This window comes from Marmota marmota, unplaced genomic scaffold (assembly GCF_001458135.2).
Source record: "Marmota marmota marmota unplaced genomic scaffold, marMar, whole genome shotgun sequence".
In the NCBI taxonomy this organism is placed as follows: Eukaryota; Metazoa; Chordata; class Mammalia; order Rodentia; family Sciuridae; genus Marmota; species Marmota marmota.
In genome coordinates this window covers 2,855,857-2,883,366 of record NW_026000221.1, presented here as the reverse complement: position 1 = coordinate 2,883,366, position 27,510 = coordinate 2,855,857, and the positions used below count along the sequence as shown (strand labels likewise).

Here is a 27,510-nt window from a genome sequence, read left to right as displayed (position 1 = left end):
ATGAGAAAAAATTAAAACATACTTTTTTGCCTGATTATTGTGAAGGACAAGGGTTGGGTGAGGTTAAATAGGGAGTTGGCAGGAGATGTGCTTTCACTGTGCAGTTTCAAATTGATTAGTCAATGCAAAACCATGTGTTGGGGGCTGGAGAGTGTAGCTCAGAGGAAGAGTATTGCCTAGCATGTGTGAGGTCCTGGGTTCAATCCTCAGTAACACACACACACACACACACACAGAAATAATTGGACCTTGTCAGTCAGCACACTGGGGAGTTCAAGAGCAGGAGAACCAAGTGTTGAGGGGACAGACCATGTAAATGTGTGCTTTAAAGAGTCTTGAGTCCACAGGTAGGAGCCCACAGGGGCCAGCTCTTGCTTAGCCAGAAGATGACTAATGATGCAATCTTCCAGGAAAGAGAGCAGGTGTCGTGTAGCAAGCAAAGCAGTCATTGAGGACATGAGGTCCACGGGATCTGGTCCTATCTGGAGGCTGTGCACTGCTTGGGTGGAGAGCTGCAGCACTTCTGGGTGATGATGGACTCTGCCTGGGAGAGGCCATGGGAGCTGGAGAGGCTGAGCTGAGATCAGCCTGAGTGGATATTACCCACAAGGACAAGGCTGGCATTCCAGAGCACCTCCTGTGGTCCCCTGACTATTGGGATAATGATAGTCATTGCTGTTATTTCCAACACAAGCCCTTACGATGGGCCACCACTGCTCTGTGAAAGCGCTATGCAATCCTCACAGTGCTATGCAGAGAGCACGCTCATTAACTCTCACCTCACAGGTGAGGAAACTGAGCCTCCAAAAGAATAAGGAATTTGCCTGAGACCCAAGGTCATGCATCCTTGGAAATGAAAGCCTGTGATTCAAACCACCATCATTTCCCTACTGGTTGCTGTAATCAAGAGTGTGGAACCACAGCCAAGAGCCTGGAAAGAGGAAGGAATAACACTCACAGGCAGATGCCCTCTGCTCACATGCACACACACGTTCACACGCCCCTCAGAGAGGCCTGTCCAGGCGGTGCCAGCTGCTGCTATTAGCATGAGGAGCTTGAGTCAGGCAGCATGGAACTTCAGCTGGATGGACCAACAGACAGGCCCAATCAGCCAGAAAAAGTGCTGTTTTCAAGTACAACAAACCTGAATGAGAAATGCTAGAGATTTCAAAGAGACAAAGAGAAAAAGAAAAAAAAAACAGATTTTTGATCCATGACTGTTCAGTTAACTTGTTTGTACACAGATTCAGAAAGAGAATGTACTTGATTTTTTTTTTTCTGCTCTGGGCCTTCAGAAATTGTGGACAGCAATGACAAAACCACAGTTCACAATTCATGTCCATGGGGGTTCAGAGCCCCTTGGGCTAAACTCTTCTCAGGGCTGCTTTGGAGCAGGCTTGGAGGAGGAAGAGCCCGACCCCCACATAACCGGGATTCATTGCCCTCTCTGATGGTCATCTCTGGTTTTCAGCAACATGCTGTCACCAGAGCACAGCTTATAATAATTGAAGAGGAATTCCAGGGCACCACAGCCCCATCTTCCTTGGACTGTGTCCAGGTTAAGCTTCGCAGAGCTTTGGCATCACCTCCCTGTCCGTGAGAAAGGCTGTCAGCAGCTCGCCCCAGGCACCCAGGACTTCCTAGTGGGTCTCTCCCTCCCCCAGCCTGCACCCCCTTAAGAAGTCTCCTCCTCTACAGGAACGGTCCCCCTACCATCCGACCAAGGTGTCACTCTCATTCTGGAAGCTGAGATCTGTTCTGGTGGTGCTCACACATCTAGCTGATGGTTTTCGAGCAGCTTGAGCTGTTGAGTCCTTTCAAAATAGCTTTAGGTGGGCCCCAAAGTGCAATCAGACAGAAGAGGCACAATTCTGGCTAAATGGGGTGGGAGCCATGTCTCCTTCTGCCACCTGTCCCTGGGTACACCCCTGATATGCCCAAGAATGCTGAGATATCTGGGCAGAGCCGTGCCAAGATAGGGACAGAACGCAGGTTTCCTGTCACCAGCTGCAGACTTCTACCGCACCCACCCTTCTTCCTACCACCAGAACAACAAAACGTGGCCTTCCTGCCCTATCCTGCCCTGTGCCTTTCCTTGTTAGGTGAGTCCAGTGGTTCCCAGATCTGGCTTATTTTCGCTTTCCCCTCTTTTCCTATGCTGGTAGCTCTATTCAATGGATCACGGGAGACAGCCATGTGACCGGGACCCACCATGATTGTACCAGGACTGGGCTGTGCATGGGACAGAGAGGTGGGTGTTAGACACTGTGGGCATCATTCTGAGGAACCCACCAATCTTCAGTGTTAGAGCAGTCCACATTGGACTTGTGTCATTCACTCCTGTGACTGGTCACTTCACTCCTCTATACATGCGTCCTGAGTGGCGTGAGGCTGACTGGTCATAGAGGGTTTTGCAGTTTAGGTGGAGGGACACTGGAATGGGTGTCCAGAGAGTCAACTCTGCTGCCAACTCATGGAGGGGAGGGGTCTCTGGACAAGCCCCCCTCCCTGAGAGCTGCAGTCTTCTGAGGCCCTGCTGAGTGTATCCTGGGGATAGAAAGCGGACGGCCGTGCTGTGGAGAGCTCGGTTGCTGGAGTTGAACGTACCTGGGTTTCAGTGTGCTGTGGGACACCGGGCAGGTTCCTTCATCCCCACCCCAACCCAGAACGAGGGTCAGCTGCTAAAGTGAGGAGGGGCTGGAAGGACTTAGGGCCTCTCCGTTTTTTCAACCTGTAGCTGCCAACTAAAAGAACAAAGAAACAGATGACATCCACTTTCAAAACAAATGGTTCAGGGAGCCAGCTGATCAGCTCATCCAGGAGTCCTTCGGAATCTGGTTCCAAGGAGGTTTTCTGAGTGTACTGCAGGCAGGCAGCTCAATGACAGCACCTCTGCACCTCTGACCTCCACCCAGTCAGTGCAGAACGTGGTACATGTTCTAGGTGTCTGTCTCAAGGAACGGCCGCAGGTAGGCAGGTGAGTCACGACTCCCTCAGAGCTGGACGTGCAGAAGGAGCAGGTGCATTCTCCAGAGGTGATGATGAAGCCTTCTCCAGTGATGCCCTTGGCGTATTTGTGGCCAGGACAAGCAACGGTCATGTGGTCATAGGCAATGGAACTGCTGTACTTGCTCTCCCTACCACATTCCTGAGCAGGTCCCGGCAAGTCCCTGATGGAAAGTTCTTCAGGCTCAGCCTCATCCCTCTTCAAGTAGCAGCTTGATGGCAGCTTCCCTCCCTGCCTCTGCTGCTCCTTTGAAGAGACATACCCAGAGGGACTATGGGCAGCGTCCTCACCTGTCCCAATCATCTCTCTCCATCACTTCCCTTGGGGCTCCACAGGCAGGGGTGGGACCCAGGCTTCCTTCTCTGGCTTCTCCTCCACTTCCATTTCTCCAGCCTGACTGCTGAGCAGCCCCAGCCCAGACTCTGAGACGCACACACAGCCTGGTACAGTGGGCTCACGTACACATCTCCCAAGTCAGTGTAACTGAACACACTACATTGCCCTAAGGAAAATCCCAAAGGGAGCTGGGTGTGATAATGCACACCTATAGTGCCAGCTGCTCAGGAGTTTGAGACAAGAGGATCGAGAGTTCAAGATAAACTTGGACAACTTAGCAAGACCCTATCTCGAGAGAGAGAGAGAGAGAGAGAGAGAGAGAGAAATGGAAAATTCCAAAGGGAAAAATAAATTCTGGATTTGAAAAATGAGAACTCAGTTTCTCTGATTTATTTTGTTTACATTTCTATTTTCAAAGTTAGCTTTTTTCAATTTAATGCTTTGAGATAATCACAGATTTTTATGCACTTGTAAGAAATAAAAGCTCCTGTGTGCCCTTCACCCAATTTCTTCCAATGACAACATCTTATGAGGTTATGGTATAATATGACAACTAGGATGTTCTCATTAATAGGTCCATTGATCTTGTTCACATTTCCCCAGATGGACTTGTTCTGTACGTGTGTGTGCACACATGCATGTTTGTTGAGTTCAGTGCTGTTTTATCTCCCATAAAGGTACATGTTCCACCACCGCAGCTGAGATACAGAACAGTTCTGAAGCCACAATCACCCTACTCCCGCCCTGTTGCCCTTTTATAACCACATCCACTTCCTTCCCGCCCCTCACCTCTGCATCTGCCAGCCTGCACTCCATCTCTAACACTTCGTCATTTCATAATATAAATGAAATCAGACGGTACAGAGTCTCTGGGGTGGGATTTTCTCAGGTGGCATAATTCCCAGGAGATTCATTCAAGTCTCTGTAGATATCAATCACATTTGTTCTCTCTATTGCTGAGTGTATTCCAAGGCTGTTCTTTTTCACAAGAGGATCTCACTCTTTACAATTAGGATCATCATCATCATAAGCACTTTCTATTTGCTGTTACCACAGGCCAGGTGTTGCTCTTTTGTAAATCTTACTTCCTCTTGATGTGGAAACTACTGTTACCCCATTTTACAGAAGCAGCAGCTGAGGCACAACGAGGTCGGTGGGAATAATGTTCAAAGACACAGCTTCTTTCCCTATCATTGTGACCTAGACCCATTTCTCCACCATTGATTCACGGGGTTGATGGGAGGAATCAGCTTTGTAACTTGAGCCTGGTGTCGGTTTATCATTTTTCATCATGACTAGACACAGTGAAGGTTCTAGAATGTTTTATGAGAGAAAGCCTATTTGAGAGGAGTTGGCCTCCCTCCATCCCCTCTTCAAAGTCTGAGGTTACTCCTTGAAAGGGCCTAAGAGGCCATGATTAATTTCCAGAAAATTGACTTAAAATTTTACTGACTTAGCCATAAACTGAGAAATATGTGTGAGGGGGGGAGGCCCTTTACCTTCTCCTTCCTGTTACCTGCCTGGTGCTTCTGCTCCAGGCTCCAAGAGGAATCTTCTCTCTCCTCCTCCAGCTTCTGGTGGCTCCAGGCAATCCTAGGAGTTCCTCAGCTACCTCCTGTCACTCCGACTTCCACCTCCATCATCACACGGTGTCTTGGGATGTGTTTGTGTGTGTGTGTGTGTGGGGGGGGGGGTCTTAGTCTCTCGTAAGCACACTGGTCATCGGGTTTAGAGCCCACCCTAATTCACTATGACCTCATCCAATTTTATCTAGAAATACCCTACTTCCAAACAAGGTCACATTCATGGATACTGGGATTAGGACTTCAATGTCTTTTTCAATTCAACCTACTGTATCACCCACAAAGCCCTCAGTGTCTGCTCTGAGGGAAGATTGGCTCTTATACAAGGCAGCCTTGATGACAAGCAGGGAACAAATGTGGCATGGGTGGTCACTTGTCACTGGCTCACAGGTCAAATGGGCAGAGGGGACAGGTAATGTGCTCTCTGTGCCTGCAGGAAGCAGAAATAGGTCCAGAAGACGAGACCTACAGGAGGACCAGTCTCTCACCACAGACTGGCCATCTCTGGATCTCCCCTCCGGAGGAGCAGATATGGAGCTCTCCAATGCTAGGGACATCCAAGCAGAAGCTGCACAGCTACTGATCAGGGAAATGCTATAGAGCAGGCTCCCTCAAAGAGGATGGTGTAACCTGCAGCAGGACAAAAATTCATGATGCGGGGGGGGGGGGTTGTTAGCTGTCATAATGTCCCTCCAAGAGGACATAAACAACAACAGAGTAGGTCTATGGTATTGAAATCTCATGGAAGGGACTGATTAAGGTAAATGATATTTAAATAGTCTCTTTTAGGAGACAATAAAGAGAAAAGGATGCTGTGGAGGGAATACCCAGCCATGAGGAGTTCAGAACAGATGGTCCCCAGGGCCACCTTCCTGTAGAACTTCCTCCTACCTAAATTCTACTTTTGTAGTTTAAGTTTGCAGGCCCACTGACTGCCCCTAACTGACCTTTTACACAGATAGAAATTGCCAGGGATTGCACTTTTATTAGGAAAGCTTTGCTGTTGGACAAGATTTCTTTCTTTATCCCCTACTGACTCACAGATTCCTGAAACCTCTTGAAGAGGAAACAAAGCCAGTCATCCCCATAAGAGGGGATTAGAAATGGCAGGCACCTTCACACTGAATTATAAAGAGAGGATAACCAGTGATATCAGAGAATGACGGTCCCTTTGAGAGTTCTACTCACTTTTTGTGGTAGCAGAAGAGATTCTGGTGGCGATTAGATCAGCAATAGGCTCACCCTCTTCTTGAAACCTAAGTCACCGCATACATACCTGCCAGTCCATTTAAAGGTGCTCATCAAAAGCCCAGCTGTCTAAGCCGGTATGGCAGCTGTCCACATGGTGGACGGTGTTGTGAGGTCAAGTGGCTCTCTTCAGTTTTCTCAATGATTCTGCTCACCTCTGCTTCTCTCCCGTATGAGGATCCTGCGGGATATCAGGATCTATGATCAGGTCACACAGAAGAATCACTTTTCTCTATAGCAAGTAGCCTCCATCTCGGGGAAAGGAGGAATGGTTAGCCAACCAGGTAACAAGGGCTCCATGATACAGCCATCACCTAACCTTAGAAAGCCAGCTGTCAGAATCATGCTTCTGGGTAACTGGCAGTTATTACTGCCAGCGAGAAAAGAATAAATCACACAGGAATCTACTTTTCCACTCAAAACACAGGAAATAAAAAGCAGGAGCCCCATAGCCAAGAGAAAGAGCATGTGAACCTGATTTTAGCCTCAAAAAGAGCACATCCTGATCAAGCCAGGCCTTCCGGCTTTATTAAAGAGCCACAGCTTCCTAATTACAGGCACAAGTGGGTCCAAGAGAGAAAAGGCTTGGGATCCAAGTTGGAAGTTTTCTTTCAGGAGGCATTAGCATAGAACGGATGGATTCTAATTTAAGAAATTTCTTTTTTTTCCCCTACACATGCCCCTTTATGTGCTAACATTCTGGTGCCCAAACTTTCATTCATCCCCTGGGGCTTTAGAGAGAGTCCTGAGAGGTAAAGTCACCTCCAGCCATCTCAGCCTCCCAGCACTCTCCTGGGCAACAGCCCACCCAGCCGCACAGTTATCTGTAAGAGCCAAGAAAGGACAATGGCTCAGGCCATGCCAGGGGTGGCTGGGGTTTGAGAAGTTCACCAAGGTCAACTCGACTCCTCCCTACCACCTCTGGAGGTACCAAAGCATACCCACTACCTTGCTAGGCTTACTGGGAAGAGCTGTGCTGCCTTGGAAAGGATGGGGGCCACTGGGCCAAACTCTAGGAACCAAATCTAACCTCAACCCACTTCATCCCTGCCATGGGTCATGTAGAGAAGAGACACAGGGAGCTTGCCCGTTCTGGTTTGGAAGCCTCAGCCTGGGAGAGGAAACCATTGCAAGCACCTTCACAGGGGCTGCATTCTATCAAATACACCTCTGCTCTAATACACGGCCTGTCTGCTCTGCCCTGCTTCATCCTTCACCCCTCATCCCTGTCCTGCTAAAAGAGCCCCTTCCCAGCCTTCAGGCCTCCTGCCTTTCCAATCCAGTCCCCAGGATACATAGCCCAACAGTTGACAGATCCTTCTATTTGTCCCAGGGTGAAGCTCTGATTCACATGTTCCTCTGTCAGTCATTTCTCCTGGTCTTCATCCACAGGCCTGAGCCCAGAGCACCCAGAAGCATGGTCTGTGTCCCCTGGGCACAGGTCCTCTTGCTGCACTGTACAGCAGGCCATGATGCCTTTTCTTCACTAATTTACTACAAGAGGAGCTAGGGTTGTGGCTCAGTGGTAGAGCACTTGACTGGCATGTGTGAGGCACTGGGTTTGATTCTCAGCACCACAAATAAATAAATAAATAATAAAGATCCACCTACAACTAAAAAAAATATATTTTTAAATGTACTCTAAGAGGTGGTTGAAAGGGCTCTTCCACTCTGTGTGTGGCTGTGAGCAATTGTGTGGCATTTTGTAGTTCCTTTGCCCCATCTGTAAAATGTAACAGGTCTTTCCTATCTACTAGGGTTGGGATTGGGATCAAATGATTGAATGCATGTAAAATGCCCAGTACTGGATATGCTCAGAGTGTTAACTGTCACTAACATTATTATCTTTGCCCATCTGTTCTTCACAGTGAGGGCACCCAAGTCAAAAAGTGAGTGAAGTTGCAGGAGACAGTGACACACCATGAATTCCAATCCCTGAGCACCTTGCTACTATGGCCGCCACTGCAAATTAGAGATGGTGCGTGGAGCTTGCAGTCCCCTGCGCTGAGCCTTTTCCATGTCAGCATGGGTGCAGGGGCACCATGGTGGAAAACGAGAGACATCTGCCCTCCCTGTTCCTTCACCCAAATAGAAAAGGTCTTTTCTAAAGCCAGGACTGAGACAGGAGGAAATTGTGAAACAACAAAGCCTTCATCTGCTTCTCTCCTTGCAGCTGATCCCTAGGGAAGCGTGGAGCATTCTTGCTGTCCAGGGTTTCCGTGCCGAGACGCCCCTGCCCTTCCTGATTACTATGCCTGTGTCGGCCTCAGCGGAGACGTGGGAGCTCCTCTGCTAATGCACCTCCCTGCACTTTGGCCACATCTAACCAACTCCAGGTGGATGGCCAGAGCCCAGCGCCCGCGAGGAAGTGGATCCTGGCTGGGGTAGATAGTTTCAGCTTCCCAAGCCCCACAACCCGGAAACCATTATCAATAAGCCCTGCCTCACCTCTCACCCACACTCTTGCAAGGGCTTCGTGGCCCCTTCCTCTCTCTGGTCCTGGAGAGGTGGGGCTCAGGGGATGAGCAGCAGGTGTTCGTCTCCTGGAGCAGTTCCCTGCTTGGTTTCCCAATGAGACCCAGATCCAAGGATGGGGGGCGGGCTGTGCCTGGTGCAGAGCGGGCCTGCAGCTGCTTGCAGGATGAAGCTCTGGGGGGCTGTGCAGATTGCCATAGGGCTCTCTGTCCCACAGGCAGGAAGGCCATTCCTGGACCTCATTTTAGAATTTGAAATCAGAGTCCTTAGGGCATGACGGGAGGGGGTGAGCCCTCAAATTTCCCTGCTACAGAGCATCAAAGAGACTCCTCACCCGAAGAACTGACTGTAATAACAGGACACAAAGACAGAGGCCTGGGCTGGGGTATGAATCCTGCTTTTCATGAGCTGAGTCATCTTGACCTAGTTGAGCCTTAGTGTTCTCACTAAAACACAAATAGTGTCCCCTGTCCTGTCTCAGGGGACTTTGCATTTATTAATTGGTTAGCTACTAATTAAATGACTATTAGAATCTTTCAGGATCTTGGTGCTTTCAAGAACTCACAGTGTACAGTCTAGCTGTTCTGACGAAACGTACAAGTTCATATTTGTGAAAAAGCTTTGTAAAAGTGTGAAATGCCAAACTACTGGAATCTTTAACATGAAATATCTACCCTTAAAAGTAATAACACCATTGAAAGGGGCAAATTATATAGATCAGGTTAATGCTTCTTGGATTGTAATGTGTGTTTGAGTCACTTGAGGGTCTTGTTAAAGTACAGATTGCTATTCAGAAGGGCTGGAGTGGGCGCAAAAGTCTACATTTATAATGCACTCTCAAGGGGTGTTATTATGTTGCTTCTACTGGTCTGTTATGGTTTAGGTGTGAGGATTCCCCAAAAGCTCATGTGTGAAACAATGCAAGAAAGTTTAGAGGTGAAATGATTGGGTTATGAGAACCTTAAGCAAATCAGTGCAATCCCCTGATAGGGATTAACTGGGTGGTAACTATAGTTAGGTAGGGTTTGGCTGGAGCAGGTGGGTCATTGGGGGCGTAGCTTTGTGATAAATATTTTATTCCTGGGGAGCGGAGCTTTCTCCCTCTGCTCCCTGGTGTCATGTCCTCGGCTACTTTCCTCTGACACACACTTCTGCCAGGACATTCTGCCTCACCTCAGACCCCAAGAAATGGAATTCATGACTATGAAACTGTGAGCCCCCAAGTAAACTTTTCCTCTAAAATTGTTCTTGTCAGGTCTTTTTGGTTGCACAGAAAAGTGGACTAAATCATGGCCTGTGGGCCACATTTTGAATAGCAAGTTGTTAGGATATTACTGTTCTCTAAACCCCCAATATAATTTAGTTTATCAGGTTAGTTTGCTAATTGCAAGATTTGATGGGAGGGATCAGGATGCCTGAGACTGGGAAAGTTCTAGAACTCAGGGCCTGCTTGAGTGGTGGCTATGGAGGATGGTATGTGCATCAAGATGTTTTTCAGGGTGAGTCAGTACATTTGAGGAAAGTGGGGTCTGGGGCAGAGAACAGGTGAATGTACTTCATGTGTTTCTCAGTTGTATCCAGAAAGCTCTGTGGAAAGGCAGGTCACCCAGGAGCAAGGGGCAGAGGTGGTTTGAGCTTACATCTGTGGCAGCTTCTTTCCCCAAGTGTTTAAGGGAAGGCAGCTGGCGGTTTGTTTGTTTTTTTTCCTTTTGGTGGGGAAGCGGGTCTCAGTGGAGACTACTTGGATTGAGGGAACCACTTGACTTAAGCCAGAAAGTATCCTCAGGATGTCACATCAGCTCATGAGCCTGAGACAGAAAATAAAGCCAGGTCTCAGGGGCAGCAGAATAAAGACTGGCCTCTTCCTCAGGTCTTCTGCCTTGTCACTCAACTTTGTTCCTCTCTCTCTGTCCCCCAGAGTGTCTACCATAAGGCTGCAGAAGGGCCCCAAGGAAGTCAACAGAAAAAGGGTTGAGTGAGTATTGGAGTCATCAATTTGACCTTGAAAGAAGTAGACCACTCTGAGACATCCTCATGCTTTATGCTTAGAATGGAGTGGGGCACCTAGAAAATTCTGTTCTTTACTTGACAAACTCTTTGCTCCAAAAATAAAGCCCATAAGCTCCTTCAACAGCTGGAATTTTCCCTCTGAAGAGAGTACCTCATCTGGCAGTTGACTTAAGCAGTTATTTGCAGCCTATAATTTTCACAAAAACAGTAGGGTGTGCCTGGCGGGAGATGTTTTCTACAATCCCATGGAAGGAAAACAATGAGAAAACTTTGGAACAAAGAAGGCTCTGATTCCATTAGAAAACCATCGACAATTCAGGGTCAAAGCCAACAAAGACATGGAAAGTTTTCAAGCAGACTGTGAGGAGCTGGGGAGCTGCGTTGCAGAGGGACAGGAGGAATGCAGCCACAGAACGGCTGAGTGGGAGGGCTGGGGTGCTGGGGCAGGGGATTCTGAGCAAGGGGCTGCAGGGGGCCAGGTAAGAAAGCTCAGAGGCCCCTGGAGGTGGCAGCAGTGGAAGTTAGGAGGAAGAACCCAGTGCTGGGCAATGAGCAAACTGGAAAGAACCAATCTAAGAGACAAAGGTAGACAAAGGCTAACCCCAAAGAGCTGAAGAATACAGCCCAGGAGGCAAGAGGGGGCACAAAGCAATGGGCCCATCTTGGCACGATAGGAAGAGTTTGAACACCAGTAGCAATTGAAAGTAGGCCTCTGGTTGTCATGTTTAAATAGATCTGCCTCCTAGGGCACTGTCTTTCTAGTGGTCCTTAGCACTGAAACTTTCTTTGCTCCTAAATAACAGGGACAGAGAAGTCACAGGGTACTCCTGAGACCCCACCAGTGTAGTTAGTACACACCTACACAAGGGACCAAGACAATCTGCAAGGCAGCTCCTAGAGAGGTTTGCCAGTCTTTCCCCACAGCCTGGGGACACCAATATAACCACAAAGAGCTGACTTTCATCAACTCTCTGCAGGGCCTGGGCCATGCCTCATCATCTCTGCACCTCAGTTTCCCTTGGAGAGTAGCGTAGGTCAATACAGGGCAGTGGATAGACCTTTGCTCTTTATTCTAAACCAGCTGACCTGCCTAGGGTGGCTTGGAAGATACTTATTTCTATTCAAATTAAAAATTTTGGGGATGTTGCCACATAGCACATGTAAAAAGCACATGGCAAACCATCTGCTGTGCAGAACCTGTGCCCTTGTACCTTATTTGAATCTGCTGATTGCTTTCTCTATCTGGGTCCTCCCACTAGGCAAGTTTACCTAAGACATTGACAGGACCATGAGAGCTCTTCCTGTACCTCAGTTTAGTGGCTCTGGAATATTAGTATCTATTTGAATGGTTCCCAGGTTGCTTATATGATGTATTAGTCAGATTTGCCAAAAGTTAGCTGCTGTGATAGAAATATCTAGAATCTCTATGATTTATAGTTGATCTTTGAATCACACAGGGGTTCGGGACACTGACCACCTTCCTCACACAGTTGAAAATCCACATGTATTTTGATTTCTTAAAAACTTATGATAGCCTGCTATTGACCAGAATCCCTCCTAATAACAGTAAGTTAACACATATTTTGTATGTATATGTGTTTTACAGAAAAACAGTGAGAGATCCCTTTTTGTGAAGATAAGCAATTTAGTGAGAGAAAACTGCTCCTACTGGGTGATCAGAGTTACATGGCATTTTAAGTGATGTGACCCTTGAAGGGGGTCTATGAAATTATTACAATAGTACAGTGTGTACTACAGTCAGTTTTACGCAGGTATGATTTAATATTGTATCTTTTCATTTCCAGATTGCATGATGCAATATGCAGTCTGTAATTGTGAAGATAAATTTTGATACATTTAGCTTTCTAGAATAGATCTGTGGATATTTTATGGTAGCAAATGATGATATAGACTTACATATGTTGTTATGATATAACTTTTTCTTAATTTTTTTCAGTGCTTCTAGGTTCATAGTTCATCTGCAATTTTTTTTTTTCAAACTGTTACAGATCTGGAAAAAAAAAAGAGAGAGAAAGGGGAGAGGAAAATCCATGTATAAGTAGACCTACACAGTTCAATCTGTGTTGTTCAGGTTCAACTGTATTTTTCACTCATAGAAAGTCTGCAGTGGGCTTCTGGTCAGGCAGCTGTTCTGCAAAACTCTCTTCAGGGGAGACTCAGACTCCTTTCATTTTGTGGCTCTGCTATCTTTGAGCTTTTCTTATCTTATGGCCAGGCTTCTAAGTGGCATGTAACCATTTAGCTCAGATACGTAGATCTGAGGTGTTCGTTAATACTCCCACTTTACAGAGGAGCAAACTGAGTGCCCAAGAGTTTGGATAATTCTCAAGGTCACAGAGATCTTACTAAGTAACAGTGCAGGGATTTGATCCCAGACAGTCTGACTCCAAGACCCACACTTGTTTTATGCTATAAACTTACTATTCTCTATGATCAAAACAAAACCAGAACCAGCAAAGGAGACAGAAGTGGCTTCAGAGGCATCACACTCTTTCATGCGGTCCATGGCAAATGGTAAATATTAGCGGGTTGGAGCCTTCTCTGCTCTTTGATAATCATTTCTGCCCTGGGTTCCCAATGACAGTAATTTGAGGCTACAATTCCCATTTCCTGCACCATCTATGACTACACACAGACTGCAAAAATGTGCAAAACCCAGCTGCCCCTTGCAGCACGAGGTAGCAATTACATCAGATCCTCTGTGCATAGCTGTTTGCATTTACCAGATCCAGCTGAGGCTGCAGCCATGCACTTCGGGGCTCACAGTGAGGGGGACTTATTGGTGGTACATGGGAGCCAGTTTATACCAGGACATGTCAGCCAATTGTGCATATCACTTCCCAAGTCCATGTTCAATCTGATCACTTTGGAAGCTCTAAATTGCCTGTGGTGTGAATATTGAAACCACAGAAGTTGATAAATACTTCATATTGGGGTCTAAAACCCAGAGATATAATTGATCATATTCTAAAAAAAAAAAAAAAAAAAAAAAACCAAGCCAGGGTGGGGGAAGGGGAATATGCATATGTGCAGTGGGGGAAGGGTGGGAATTAGTACACTAACATACTAACACAGCCAACACAAACTAAGCCCTTGCATCATGCCAGGCACTGTGCTAGACTCTCAAGACATTGTCTCACATCACCCACAGAAACCAAAGGTTGCAGATAATAAGCCAAGATTCAAACTCAGGATTTCCAATTCCAATAATCTTGCCCTTTACCCACCATGCTGTGCTTCTCAGCAGAGCAGTGCTTCTGCAATATGGTCCAGGGTGTCCTGCTTCAAAAGCACTAGGGCTAGCTTAGCAAACTGCAGGGTCCAGGCCCCTGACCTGTGTATTCACTGTTAGAACCTTTGCTGTGGGGCCCAAGAATCTGGATTTGTATCAAGCTCTCTGGCTGATTCTCCTGCTCACCAAAGGTCATAAATCAGGAACTATGGGTTAAGATTTTGGAAGAGTCTTCCCACAGCTTCTCATAAAATTTAGTTGGAAATCTGGCCAAAGGTCTAGGACTTGGGTGGGGTTGGAGAAATTGGCCCAAGAACCCATGGGGAGGGAGTCCAGACTGATTCTAGCTCCTTCCCCAGAAGCAGGTCAGATCCAGATTCAGTGGGCTCTGTAGGCAGCTGGACAAGCTGGTGGCTGGTTGGGCCCGGGGACTGGGACATCTTAGGAGACACCAGGAATCTTTATTTCACTGTCATGAGAAGAGTTGTTAGTTGAGATCTGTTTTACAACAGATTTCAATATGTGAGGCCAAATCTGCTTTGTATTATTTTCTTTTCAAAATGGAGTTTTCCATATTTTATAATAAAATCATTTTGGCAGAACAGTCATGCAACCTAAATTAAAAGACCATCCAATGAAAATGGCACTTTACCAACTTTGAAATACAAAGGAATGTTCTAGAAGGACAGAGAAGGGAGGCATTGATGTAACCAGCCCATCTAGCCATGGCTGTGGCGAGGGCCAGCTCAGCTCTCACAAGCAGTGGAGGCCCCACCCGCCTCTCGGGGATCCACAGGGATTGACCCTGGTGTTTTTCCACCAGAAGTCACCAGGAATGACTTTTGAAGACACTTGGGCTCCCCCAGAACAGCCCTAGCTCAGGTCCTGACTCACAAGGAGCCTTCATTCCTTTCACTGTCCGCATCCCGCTCCCTGCAGAGCACCCAGCACAGGCTCTAGCCCAGCTGAACTTGGGTCACCCAGGGACAGGGAAGGCTTGGTCATCACTCCCTGCCTGCCCCACCATTAAAACACGGAATTTGGAAGAGCATTTTGTCAACCTAAGATCCAGTGCAAATCTTGGTCATTTATACCTTTGTGGGAGTGTACTTAGCAGATAGGTAGCATGTTGAAAGTTAGTCTTTGTTAGAGTCTGTAAACAAGTCAAAATAACACCTGGCATTTTGCCAGGGGAATGTTAGAGTTCGTAAACAAGTCTGGATGGTGCCTGGCAAAATGCCAGAGGGAGTGGTTTGAGAAGTAACAAAAGCGAGCCATTAAGTGTGGAGATTTCTTATTGGTTCAGTGCTGTATCGAGTTTATGCTAATTAGATAAGCTGTGTGGAATGTATAAATACTGCTCCTGTCCTGCAATAAACGGCTCCCTCTCCTGCTGTATCAATCTATACAAGTCGTTTGTCACCCCCCCGGTTATTTTGCTGCAGCCAGCCGGACTGCGGCAAGTCTTACCTGGGAAGAAGGCAGGGCTTCTGAGGACTCTGGGAAGAGTGAGGGAATCTGAGAGGTTGCAGGAAAGTATTTTTAAACTTGCTACAAGAAAGAAGGGCCCAGGGATTAGCTTCAGAAACCCTGGAGTGTGGGGCTGTAGAATATATTAAAAAAATTTGCCAAGGGTTGGCCACTGTGGAAGGTGAGTGATAAGTGCATGGATTGGTTTGTACTATTCACTTTTTGCAGATGGTTGAAAGTTTCTATAATAAAAGTTAAAAAAAAAAAAGCCCATAGATAGAATTTACATTTCTGTCCCCAGTCCCTGATGCCTGAAAGGACGGAGGGTCCATGTCACAGTGGACTAGACCCAATAATGGCTCCTGACTTTCCTTATACCGGGCCACCAGTCACCTTCCTCACCCATCCTCCATCCCCAAGACACAAATTTATTGATTGCCTACCGTGAAAGCCTGCCCCATGCCAGGAACCAGGGTACCACAATCAACACGATAGTCATGGGCCTAGTTTGATGAGTTCACAGATGAGCTGAAGGGAAATAGACAATTACCACATGAACAAACCCTTGAGATTATTTCAGACAAATAAGACATTGAAGGCAATTACACACGTGATAGGAAGGAGAGAGATGAAGAGGCCTCTCCAAAGAAGTGACATTAAGACAGGGACATGAGTGAAAGGATTCAGTGACCTGTGAAGGTATCTGTGGGAAGTATTCCAGGCAGAGGGAAGAGCAAGTGCTGAGGCCCTATAGCAGGAGTGTTTGGGGGATATATGAGAAATGATAAGGAGGCTGTTATGATTTGGATCTAGGAATGCCCCCCAAAAAACTTATGTGTTAGGCCATGCAGCAATGTTCAGAGGTAAAAAGATTGGACTGTGAGAACTGTAACCTCATTGGTGGATTAATCCAGTTGATGGATTAATAATTCAAATGGACTACTGAGTGGTAGTTGCAGGCAAGTGTGGTGTGACTCGAGGAAATAGGTACTGGGGTTGTGGTCTTGGATTCTACCTGTCCCTGCAACTGTCTCCTTGCAGCTGAGAAAATTTTCTTCTTCATATCATTCCACCATGATTTTCTGCCTCATCTAGAGCAATGGCATTGGCCAACTGTGGACTGAAACATCTAAATCATGAGCCCAAAATAACCTTTTCCTCCTCTAAGTTTTCTTGTGAGGTATTTTGGTGGCAATGATGAAAAGCTGATTAATCCAGAGGCCCAAGTTGTGAGAGTGCCATTAGCAGGAGAGAGGAATAGGAAATGAGATAGGAGAGGGGCTCAGGCGAGGTACGGCATGCAGGAAGAGACATTTGGATGCAAGCGAGGGAGATTGGAGAACCGGACTGGAGACCGTGATAGTTTTTGAGGCAGGAGGTGAAGAAAGCTTGGGCCATGCTAGTGGTAAAGGAGAGAGAATGAGGACATCAGACCCAGGAAGTGTCTTGCTTGGGGACTGGCTGGAGCAGTAAGGGAAGAGAAGAATGAGGGGTGGCTTCTTGGGTTGAGGTCTTGGCAGCTGGATGGAGAGATGCTGAGCACTGAGAAGGGGAGGCCTGAGGAAGGACAGACCAAAAGAAGGCAAAGGAGGAGGGATGAGGGATGATGCTCGAGAAGCCAGCAGGAAATCAAAGGGCCTTCTTTTAGATTATATAAGAGGCTGAACAGGTGGGGTCAGGTCCTGGGGACCTGCCACCTCCCTTGTCAGTAGACTAGAGGCTGCGGTTTCAGTCTCCAAACACAGTGCCATGCCCAGTGGGATATGAACAAAGGACCGTGGGAGGCTCCCTGGCCAGGCTCCCCACCCATCCCTATCACTTCAGGGACACAGCGGGGCCACGGCCACCCAGCCCTGAGCCCTGGCTCCTCCACCTGGGGGAGCTCAGAGCCCACACCATTCACCCACACCCTCCCCCCATACACTCTTCATTTTCTTGTGCTCTCCCTGACCTGCTCTACGTGGCCAGAAATTGGCTGCTGGTAGAAGCCGTCACATACTTTAGTTCTCGTACGATGACTTTCCAATCACTGAAGGGAGAAGGGGACTCCTGTCCTCACCTACAACTGCCCTTCGCTCAGAAATTTCATGATACTTGTCATGGCCAGCATGTCACATGGTCCTGAAATGGGGAGATAAGACACATCCATGTGTTAGTGGCTGGAAAGAAGGGATGTGCCCCTTACACCTCGGGTCCTCCTGGAGGCTTCCTTCCCCTTTGCCATCATCCAGTGACACTTTCAGGATTGTCCAGGCAGCTCTGGGTGCCCTTTTCCAGAGCTCCCACTGCATCTAGGACTTGCACTAGGACAGTCCATGCTTGTCCAGCTCCTTACCAACTAAAAGCTTCTCGCGGAGTATAGTGATGCATGGATAATGATGATAAATCGTGTTTTACACCAAGCTTGTGCTAAGTACATTTTATCCCATCGATCCTTGAGGAAGATAATGTTGTTAATCCAGGTGAGAGAGGGGGAAACTGAGGCTATCAGGACTCAAGTATGTTACCAGAACTCACAGTTGGGTGAATGGCAAAGCCAAGGTCATGTGCAGAGTGGAGTGCAGAGATCCCAGTCTTGCTCTATTATATCTCCTGCACCCAACTCCAGGGCTCATAGGCTTGGGTCACCTTTGCATTCCCAGGGCCTGGCACATGTCCTCAGGGTCCCTGGAGGCTTATGGCTCACATCCCGCTCCTGACTGCCCAGCCCAGAGCCAGGCCCTGCCCTAGGGAAGTGGCCAGCAGAAAGGCAATATTTACTCAGGTGCCAGGTGTAATGGGCAGGGAAGTCTGGCCTCAGGGGCTGGGCACCTTCTCACAAAGAGGAGGTTCATCACAAAGAAAGGGCTAGGCTGGTGACCGGATGTGCAGCCCCAAAGAGACAGCCAATTTCAAAGAAAGCGATTGCAGGTGAGTGGCTCCTGAGAACAGAGGCAGGAGAGCTGCTGCACAAACCCATCACCTGGTTCAGCCAGACCAGCTCTCCTTCAAGAATGGCCTCTGCCACCCTGCTAGCGCCACCAGCAGGAAGAATTTGCCAAGGAGACCAGCCACTCATCAGATCTGCTGACATCTCCAGTGCCCTGGGAAGACCTAACCCTACCTCCCAGGAAGGAATGAAGCCCAGTCCTACTCCTGCGGACAAAATTTCTTCCTATTGGATGGGCTCAGAGTGGCTAAGTAACTTTCTTTTTTACTTTTTTCTTTTCTTTTCTTTTCTTTTTTTTTTTTAGAGAGAGAGAGAGAGAGAGAGAGAGAGAGAATTTTAATATTTATTTTTTAGTTTTTGACGGACACAACATCTTTGTTTGTATGTGGTGCTGAGGATCGAACCTGGGCCGCACACATGCCAGGCGAGCGCGCTACCGCTTGAGCCACATCCCCAACCCCTAAGTAACTTTCATGAGCTCACACAATTTGTAAAAATCAGAGCCTAGATACAAATTATAAGAATGACCCCAGCCTACTTAATATATTGTCAGTTTTATGTTGTCATTTGCTCTTCTAAGAAAGGTCACCCCCTTACATAGGCTCTGAACCATTCTAGTTCATAGTCTAGCATGGGCTGGAACCTGGTAGGTAGAGACCTCCTGCATTATTGTCACTATTGCCAACCCTATCATCATTATCCTTATACTCAAGGAATATTTAGCTCGTGCTGACCATCTGCATCTATGATCTCATGGACTCCTCTTGATGACTAGATAAATGTTAAAATCCCTAACTTATGGAAGAAGAAATCAAAGCTCTGAGAAGTTCTAGAACATGCCTGAGGTCCCACAGTACTAGATGGCAGAGCCAGTCTTCCCATTGATTGACAGTTGCCACTGTGTTGGGACCATCACAGCTGCTGGCCCTGCGGGGGGTAGAGAGGCCACAGAGGATCTCAAAGGTACAGGCCTGAATGGAGCTCTGAATCAAGGGGTCTCATCCTTAGAGCTTCCGGCACAGGCCTGCACAGAGGACCCTGGGTCGTACGAACTAGGGAGTGATTTCAGAGATAGCAAGAGGAAGTCAGGAACCAGGAGACAGTCAGTGCCTGCTGGTCCCAGGTCATTATCACTCACCTAAGAACATTACTGGCAGCCTCCAAGTCCCCTTTAATTATCCCAGCCATGCCCATCTGTGTCAGAGGCCATCCTCAGTAGCCCTCCCAGCTGCCAGAGCCTGAATGGCAGTCAGAGACACTAATGGATTTTTATATTAACCCAGGGCACATAGGACATCTGTCTGACCTTAGGGGACTAGCTGGATATCTGGAAGCTGCCAGAAAGTCAGTTAAAAACATAGCTTTCCTATCAATCATCAGCCAGTGGTTGGTCATATATCAGTTGTGTTATCCTGGGCAAGTTATTTAACCTCTCTGTCCCTCAGTTTCCTTATCTATAAAATAGGGATAATGCCTACCTCAAAGAGTTAATGCAGGGATTAAATGAGATCATGCACATAAGGCTTTTAGCAAACTTCCTGGGACATAGCAAATAGTAAACAGATAAAAATTTTGATTCAGCCTGATTCTCCTGTGTTCATTAAAGTAACCATCCAAATAACAGTGGTCTGGGAGTCAAAAGTCCTGAGTGTTTGAATTTAACCAAAAGAACAACCCATTTCTGGCCCTCAGTATTCTCTTTTTAAAATGCCACCATCTTGAGATTGTAAAGTAGTACAACCACTATGGAAATCAACATGGAGGTGCCTCAAAAGATTAGGCATGGAACCACCATATGATGCAGCTATACCACATTTGGGTATTTATCCTAAAGAATTGAAGTCATCATCCTACAGTGATACATTCATGCCCATGTTTACAGCACCAAAATCCACACTAACCAAACTATGGAAACAGCCTAGGTATCCATAGTTTTAGTGGATGAATGGACAAAGAAAATATGATAGACAATGGAGTTCTTTTCAGCCATAAAGAAAAATGAAATCATGTCATTAGCAGGAAAATGGATGGAACTAGGGACCATTATGTTAATCAAAATAAGTAAAACTCAGAAGGAAAGGGTTGTATGTTTTCTCTCATATGTGGAAACTAGAGAGGAAAAAGGAGGGGGGTGGAGTGGGAAGCCAAGGATGTCATGAAAATCAAAGGGAGATCTGTAGAAGAAAGGGACAAAGGGGTGGGAGGTGGAAGTGATATTGGCTAAATTATATTATCATATTGTGCACATGTATGAATATGTAACAACAAATCCCGTCCTTATGTACAACTGTCATGCACCAATAAGAAAATGTGGAAAGAGAAAAAAAAAAACTAAAGTATTAGAAGATGGCTTGGACTCAGCTGCCATTTAAAAAAATAAAATAAAATGCCAACATCCTACTCACTAGTGAGGAAAATGACATATGTTGCTGATGTGTAAGAATAATCTTTAGAAAGCCCAAAGCCCAGGGGGAGGTGAGTCCGCTAGTCCTCTCTGTAGCTAACCCAGAATCTACCTGTTCTAATTAAATGCAGTCCTAGAGTCAAGACGACGGGTGTAACTGAACCTGAGCTGGTTGGGAAAACAGCCTTATTTTTAACTTGATTTGCCACTGATACACTTTCAGAGAAATTGCTCCACAGCAAACCCCATAACAGGAGACCTCCTCCTGGACCCTGGGCTCCCTCCTCTCTGCACCTGCACAGTCAGGAACAGCACATGAACCCATCACTGAAAACTTGACCTTCTTCGCAACCTCAAACCAAGTTCAAAATGGGATGTGACAGCCAGAACACTAACTGAATGATGCAAATTGACACAGATATTTGTTGCACCTCAGGGTGGAAATCTTTGCAAGAGCTTGAGACTGCCATAAACACTGAACACGAAGGGGGGTGTTTGAGTAAAGATAACCAGAGGAGTGTTCAGTTAAAGGATGCTCTGGGCAGGGTAGAGGGGACTGAGGGGAAGACACATGCATTCATCCTCATCTGAGGGACAGACACCTCTGTGTGCTGGGAATATAGCTGTGAACTCAGCCACCCAATCCTCAAGTTTACTGTGTGGTGTCAGTGCCTCAAAGGAGGATGTCCAGGATGGCTAGTACATCTGGGCACACAGTAGGCTGGGGAAGGCTTCCCAGAGAAAGAGATATTTCTGCCAAGAAGTTACCCAGGAAGAGATGGGTGTTGGGAAATATGGTGGGCAACAGGATGCCAGGTGCAGCCCCTGACCTTGCTTCAAGGTGTCCACTGTTAGAACACAACAGGGCTACATGAGGGACACGGCCCCTTGCAGACCCAGCAAGTGTGTAGCCTGTCTGTCCTCAGGCCTACATATGGGTAAGTTCAAAAGATGAGAAAATGCTCCCTTTCACTTTTTGGGCACAAGCAAAAGGGAGGCCTAGCTGGGCTGCTCCGTGAGTGCTGAGGCATGCTTGGCCCTGAGATGGAGGCCTGCCGGGGCAGCATCACAGAGTAGTGATTGAGGGTTTCGAGCTTGCCTTTGGGGAAATTCCTCTCAGAAGCTGCTGTAGAATTCCCACAGAGCTGCTCTGCAACTCAGCCTTCTTGCCTTTCACAGGCGACGCAGGCCTGCATGTCTGCCTCTGCTATTTTTGCCTGTGGGTCCCTGTCTGATATTAAATATTACCATGGTGAGTGGCACTTTCATAGCGTTTCAGATAATAATTCAATGTGCAGAGGTCTTTTGTGTTCTGGCACTGATGAGAGTGGGCCAGGGCCTGTCAGAGCGATGACTAAACCTGAGCAGGCTGGATTAAGGAGGAGGCCTACATGTGGCTCTGGGGACTGCCCTGGCTGAGCCAGGGAAGAGACCTGTTAGGCACTGAGCACATTTCTAGAAGTGTGCTCCCCCTGCTTCACACCATACTAAAAGGTGTTTTGTGAGAAAGGGACCCCAAGGTCAAATTCATTTAGGAAATAATTGATTAAAAAAATGTTGAACAAGTTTCCTGGCTTTGAGCCTTTGGCCTTTCATGTGTGGATGGCATTGAACATCTCCACAAAGCAGATTCCCTTAGAAATTCAGAGAAACTTCCTGACAACGGTTTCTCTAGCTCCTCACACTGAGAGTGGAGGCTGAAGGCCTCCCCTGGCCTGGCGGGTGCTGGGGAACCACAGGCGGACACGATTCTGACGAATACAGCCTAGTTAAATCGACACGTGTCCTTCCTGCCTTTGGCATCATTCTGCCTTCTTTTCTCTTATAAAATCTTTCTGCCAAACCCAAGAATCCCAAAGATGGAGATTTGAGACAGAAATTTCTCCTATTTCTTCCTCAAAGCTGGCTTTGAATGAAACCATTTTTCTTGCTTCCTGTCTCCCAAGTTTTAGTGGAGCCACAAGTGGTAAAGCCATTCTTCTGGAAATATCCAGGAGCAGAATGCAGCACTGCATGACTGGGACTCTCCCCGTTGGAAGAATGAGATGACACACAGCTTCCCTGGGGATGTCATAACTACTACCACCATTGAGTACCTTAAAACAGTAGAAATTTGTTCTTTCACGGTTTGGAGGTTAGAAATCCAAAATTAAGGGGTTGGCAGGGCCATGCTCCCTCTGAAGTTTCCAGAAAAAGGATCCTTTGTTGCCTGTTCCATGCTTTTCTGGTGGCTGTGGTGATCCTGGGGCCTCCTTGGTGTGTAGATACCTCACTCCAATCTGCCTCTCATCATGTGGTGTCTCCCAATGTCTCTGGCTCTCACATAGCCTGCTGATTAGGACATCAGTCCTTGGATTTAAGTCCCACGCAATCCAGGCTTATCTCATCATAACTGCATCGTACCTACAAAGACCCAATTTCCAAATAAGTCCATTTCACAGTAACTGGGGGATGGACTTGGATACATCTTTTAAGGAGGCACTGTTGAACCCGCTATGGATGGGTCAGAAAGAAAATGAAGAAGCAGGAAGCAGGGCACAGGGTGACTCAGTGAATAGACTTCCTAGCCAGATCTCACTTTCTACAATACCTGGCTGTGATTTCCAACAAGGTAGTAAGTGCAATCTCCCCAGACTCACCTTTTGCATCCATATGCAAAAGTGTTAACTCCTATCCAGGGGATTATTATAGGACTAAAGACCACAAATATATTTAGCATAGACCCCAGTGCAAGGGAACATATTAAGGGCAGGAGATGACATGGTCAGGGTAGTTTTCTGGGAGGCCAACAATTACCCTGATTTCTATAAGGAGGATGGGTGAGCAGAGGTAAGACTTGCTTTCATCTTGCTGGGCCCCATTTTGGGTGCATTCAAGGAAATACTCCACAGAGCCTGGCGAGGTTTTTAGCACCCTCTCCCCTCCCCCATTTCCTCCTGACCTGCAGGAGAGATGGGGAAAGCACGCCCTGACCAGGAAGGAGCCAAGAAAGGCAAAGGTCGACTGGCCACCAACACCCAGGCCTCCCTCTCCGGAGGACAATCAGACATACCAGGGAGACCAGCCAAAGCAGGATCTCTTTCATTGAGGAAGTACACACAGCTAATATAATGCGCAGAAACCAATCAGGATAAAGGTCAGAGGGGTGGAGCGAGTTCACATGTACACCCATCCCATGGTCTGTAAGGGAAAGCACAACCTATCCATGAGGGCTGAAGCCTCCTGGACCTCTCCTGGAGGTGGTCTGTTTTTTCCGACACCACCCATAGCACCACCTCCTGGCTGATTGCCAGGCGCCATCCCAGCCACATGTGCAGCCCCTAGACCAGGAAGCAGACGGCAAGTCATGCCCTACAAGAGCCCACCCGACCACAGAGCAGGAGTGCCTGGATCTGGGCCACTATGAGGCTCTGTGAGAGAATGAAGCATGGGCTGTCTGTCCATCTGTTAATCAGATACCACCATGGATGTGAGCGAAGCCACTGAGCATGGAAGTGATAGTCCCTTGTTGTGTCTCTCACAGGATAACATGGGGAATGGATGACAAAGTGCACAACAAAGAGCTTTGTCCTATGCAATTCAGTCTTCAAAGTGTGGGTAAGGGTAAGATGTGCTCGTTCAATCAAGGATAGTTTGATAGGAGTATGAGTAATTCCATGGGTTAAAATTGTATTCCAATGAGTACTAAATTGTGCAAAATCACAGGGCATAAATGCAGGCATGTTATCTGTTTTTAAATAAGCAGACTTGCCCATAGTGGCAAAGCAGAGTAATAAATGAAAATTGTAAGCAGATAATATTTACATCAATCTGCAGTAGCACAAATAAACCCAGAATGAGTATCAGTGGAAATATGAAGAAAGGAATAAGGATGAAAAGAAGGAAAATGGGTTAATGCCCATTTGCCTAAGTGCTTTAGAAATGTATAAATTAAGGGCACAGAAAAATATTTTATACCCAAAGAATGGTTAAAATAAAAAGACGTTGACACCATATGCTGGTGGGGACAAAGAACAACTGAGATTCTCTGACATTATGGTGAGAATGTAAAATGGTAGAATGGCTTTATAAAACAGATTGAAAATTTCATATTTACACATGTTTATAAAATCACCAAGTGTTTCTATTCCTAAGTAATTATACAAGCATCCTCGGTTCCCCATCTCCTGGAGGTCATCCTAAGTTTGGGGTAGGAAACTGCTCTGGCCCCAGGGCTGCTATAAGGCCACATGGTAGTTGGCTGAGTTAGTAATCAGAAGGTTAGTGCCACCTGGTTGGACCCAGGGAAGTCAACATAGTTTTTCTTTGGCAGGGGGTTCTGTTTGTGGCTTCTGGACAGTAAGGGGTACTTCTGTGGATGGTCAAAGCCAGGACTGCAACAAAAACCCTTTCTTAGAACTGAAATTAAGTCTTNGAGTTGGGGATACGTACAGCTATTGGATTTTTTGTTGTTGTCTTGTTTTTGTGGAGAAGTTTTCAGTCTGTGAGAAGCAGGCTTTACTTGAGAAGAGAAAAAAAGCTTGCTCTAAAACTTTCTGAAATAATTGAGAAAAAAATGTGGACTGCTTGAAAAAGTCAGTCTTGTCCAAAAAGAATATGAAGGCTTAGAGTCATCTTTAAAGAATGCCATTTTGGAGAAGGAGGCAATATACGCAAACCTGGATAGGTCCCTATCTAAATTTGAGGAAGAAATACTCTTTCTAGAAGAAGAGCTAAAAGAAGAGAAAACTAAACATTCTCAACAGGATGAATTGATAGAGTATATATCAAAAAGGATGAAGTCCCCAGAAGAGGAATCAAAATCCCTCAGTCCACATATACCTGAAGCTACAACAACCTTAACAATATTTCACCTGAATGCAGAAGGACTGAAGGTACCAATAAAAGAAGTTTCAAATGAAAATTCTCAACTTCTGGAAAGTCAGAAACAGCTTTTACACGAAGGGGAAGTATGGGAAGAAGAAGTGAATGGCCTTAATCATCAGAAAACAACACTTGAAGACTCCAAAGAACATGAAGAACAAGTTCTAAGAGAGAAAGAAAATCACATTAAGTCTCTGTCTGAACACTTGCTGAAAGATTGGGCTCCTGTGCTTGAAGAAGACCTAACAGACGATGGTAACTTGGAGTTGGAAATGAAAAGTGAATCAGAAATCGGTGCTCACTTAGAGGATCAGCCAAAAGGAGATTCGAAGAAACAGCTTTACGCTGATAAGTTAAATTCCTCTTTTAAAATCTTAGAAGGAGAAAGAAATCAAGTTTTTACTTTAGTATCTGAAGTCGTTGAAACAAAGGAAGACCTTATAGAAGAGATTAAAAATCTTAAGACAGAACAAGCATCTTTGCAGTCAAAAAATACACAATTGGAAAGTGAGAATCAGCATCTTGAACAGAAACTTAAACTCATCATTGAAGTATATGAAGCAATTGTAATGAAACTCCAGAGGAAAGTAAGAGAAGAGGAAAATGACCGGGTAGTGCAAGAGGAGAAACTTTTCAAAATGGAGGAAAACATCAGCCATGCAAGTGAACGGCTTAAGACCTATAGAAAGCAAGTCAAAGACCTTGAAGAAGAGTTAGAGAGAACCATTTATTTTTATCAGGGGCAGATTACACACTATGAGGAAAAAGCACAAGATAATGAGTGGGCAGCTCAGAGGGCTGAAAGATACCTCAATGATTTAGGGAAACACGAGGCTCACGACAGTCAAAACTTCACCGAAAATGAGTTTAAATTTTAAAAAGATCCTTCTGCACTTCATGTTTCAAATACAGCCATTGGCAGAGAGCATTTCCCAGATGGTCCCTCACCATTGGGTCGACCTTCATCTGAAATGAGAGCTGCACTTCTGGGAAAGGAGGGTGCACTCAGACTCTCACCTTTGCTTCCAGGGGTAGGAGGAAGAGGCTCAAGAGGCCCAGAGAATCCTCTGGGCCCTCAAATTATCAATGAAAGAAAAGAATCCGGCTATGATGGGATAACTGATCATCAGAGAGTGTCTTATAACATTAGGCCCCTGTCATCTCCATGGGAACAGAACCCTAAGATGATGACGGCTCCACCAGGCCAACCATATTGTGATCTGCGTCTTCCTCTACCAAGGCAAGATGGATGTGATTCTAATTACGGTGGACCCTCGGGACCAGCAGAACTCAGAAGTTCTACTCTGCCGCCTTTGGATCAAATGGATGGGCCTATGTTTTCTGAAATGGAATCCAGTAGAAATGATTCCAAAGTTGATCTTGATAATTCCAATGTGCCCGATTCATCTCTCCCTGCTGAAAACCAAGAAACTGCTTCTGGCTTTGCTTTCTCACCTTTCCCTCCAATCAGAGGTCCATTGTTTCCAGTGGATCCAAGGAATCAGTTCATGAGAAGAGGACCTTTTTTTCCCTCCACCTCCTCCAGGAAACATGTATGGAGCATCTCGAGAATATTTTCCATGGGGCCCACCACCCCCTCCATTCCCAATGGAGCCATGGTGTTTTCCTCATTATCTCCCCCCAAGAGCTGAATTTCGCCCCCCTCCCTCCCGTGCATTCTGAAAGTAGAAGTGAGTTCCCTTCAGGGTTGAGTCCACCTTCAAATGAGCCTGCTACCCAACATACAGAACCACAACAGGAAACTTGACAATATTTTTTTATCTGACTTCAAAAGCAATCTCTCTCTCATTTTTAGTTTAAATATAACTGCTTTTACTCAAATGATTATACTTTTAAATGATTAAGCTTCCAATTGAAGCTTAATGGAATTATAATTGTATTTTGTAAATAAAGATTATTTAAAAATTGATT

General features: G+C 46.4%; 1 protein-coding gene across 1 annotated transcript; it reads left to right on the top strand.

The window, feature by feature from the left end:
• Positions 1-662: 662 nt before the first annotated feature.
• LOC107144636 (melanoma inhibitory activity protein 2-like) lies at positions 663-27,283 on the top strand. The gene is given in 4 exon segments (XM_048792011.1): positions 663-786; positions 25,125-25,264; positions 25,266-27,101; positions 27,103-27,283. Coding segments are annotated over 4 exon segments (2,259 nt in total). The 3' UTR covers positions 27,262-27,283.
• Positions 27,284-27,510: the final 227 nt, after the last annotated feature.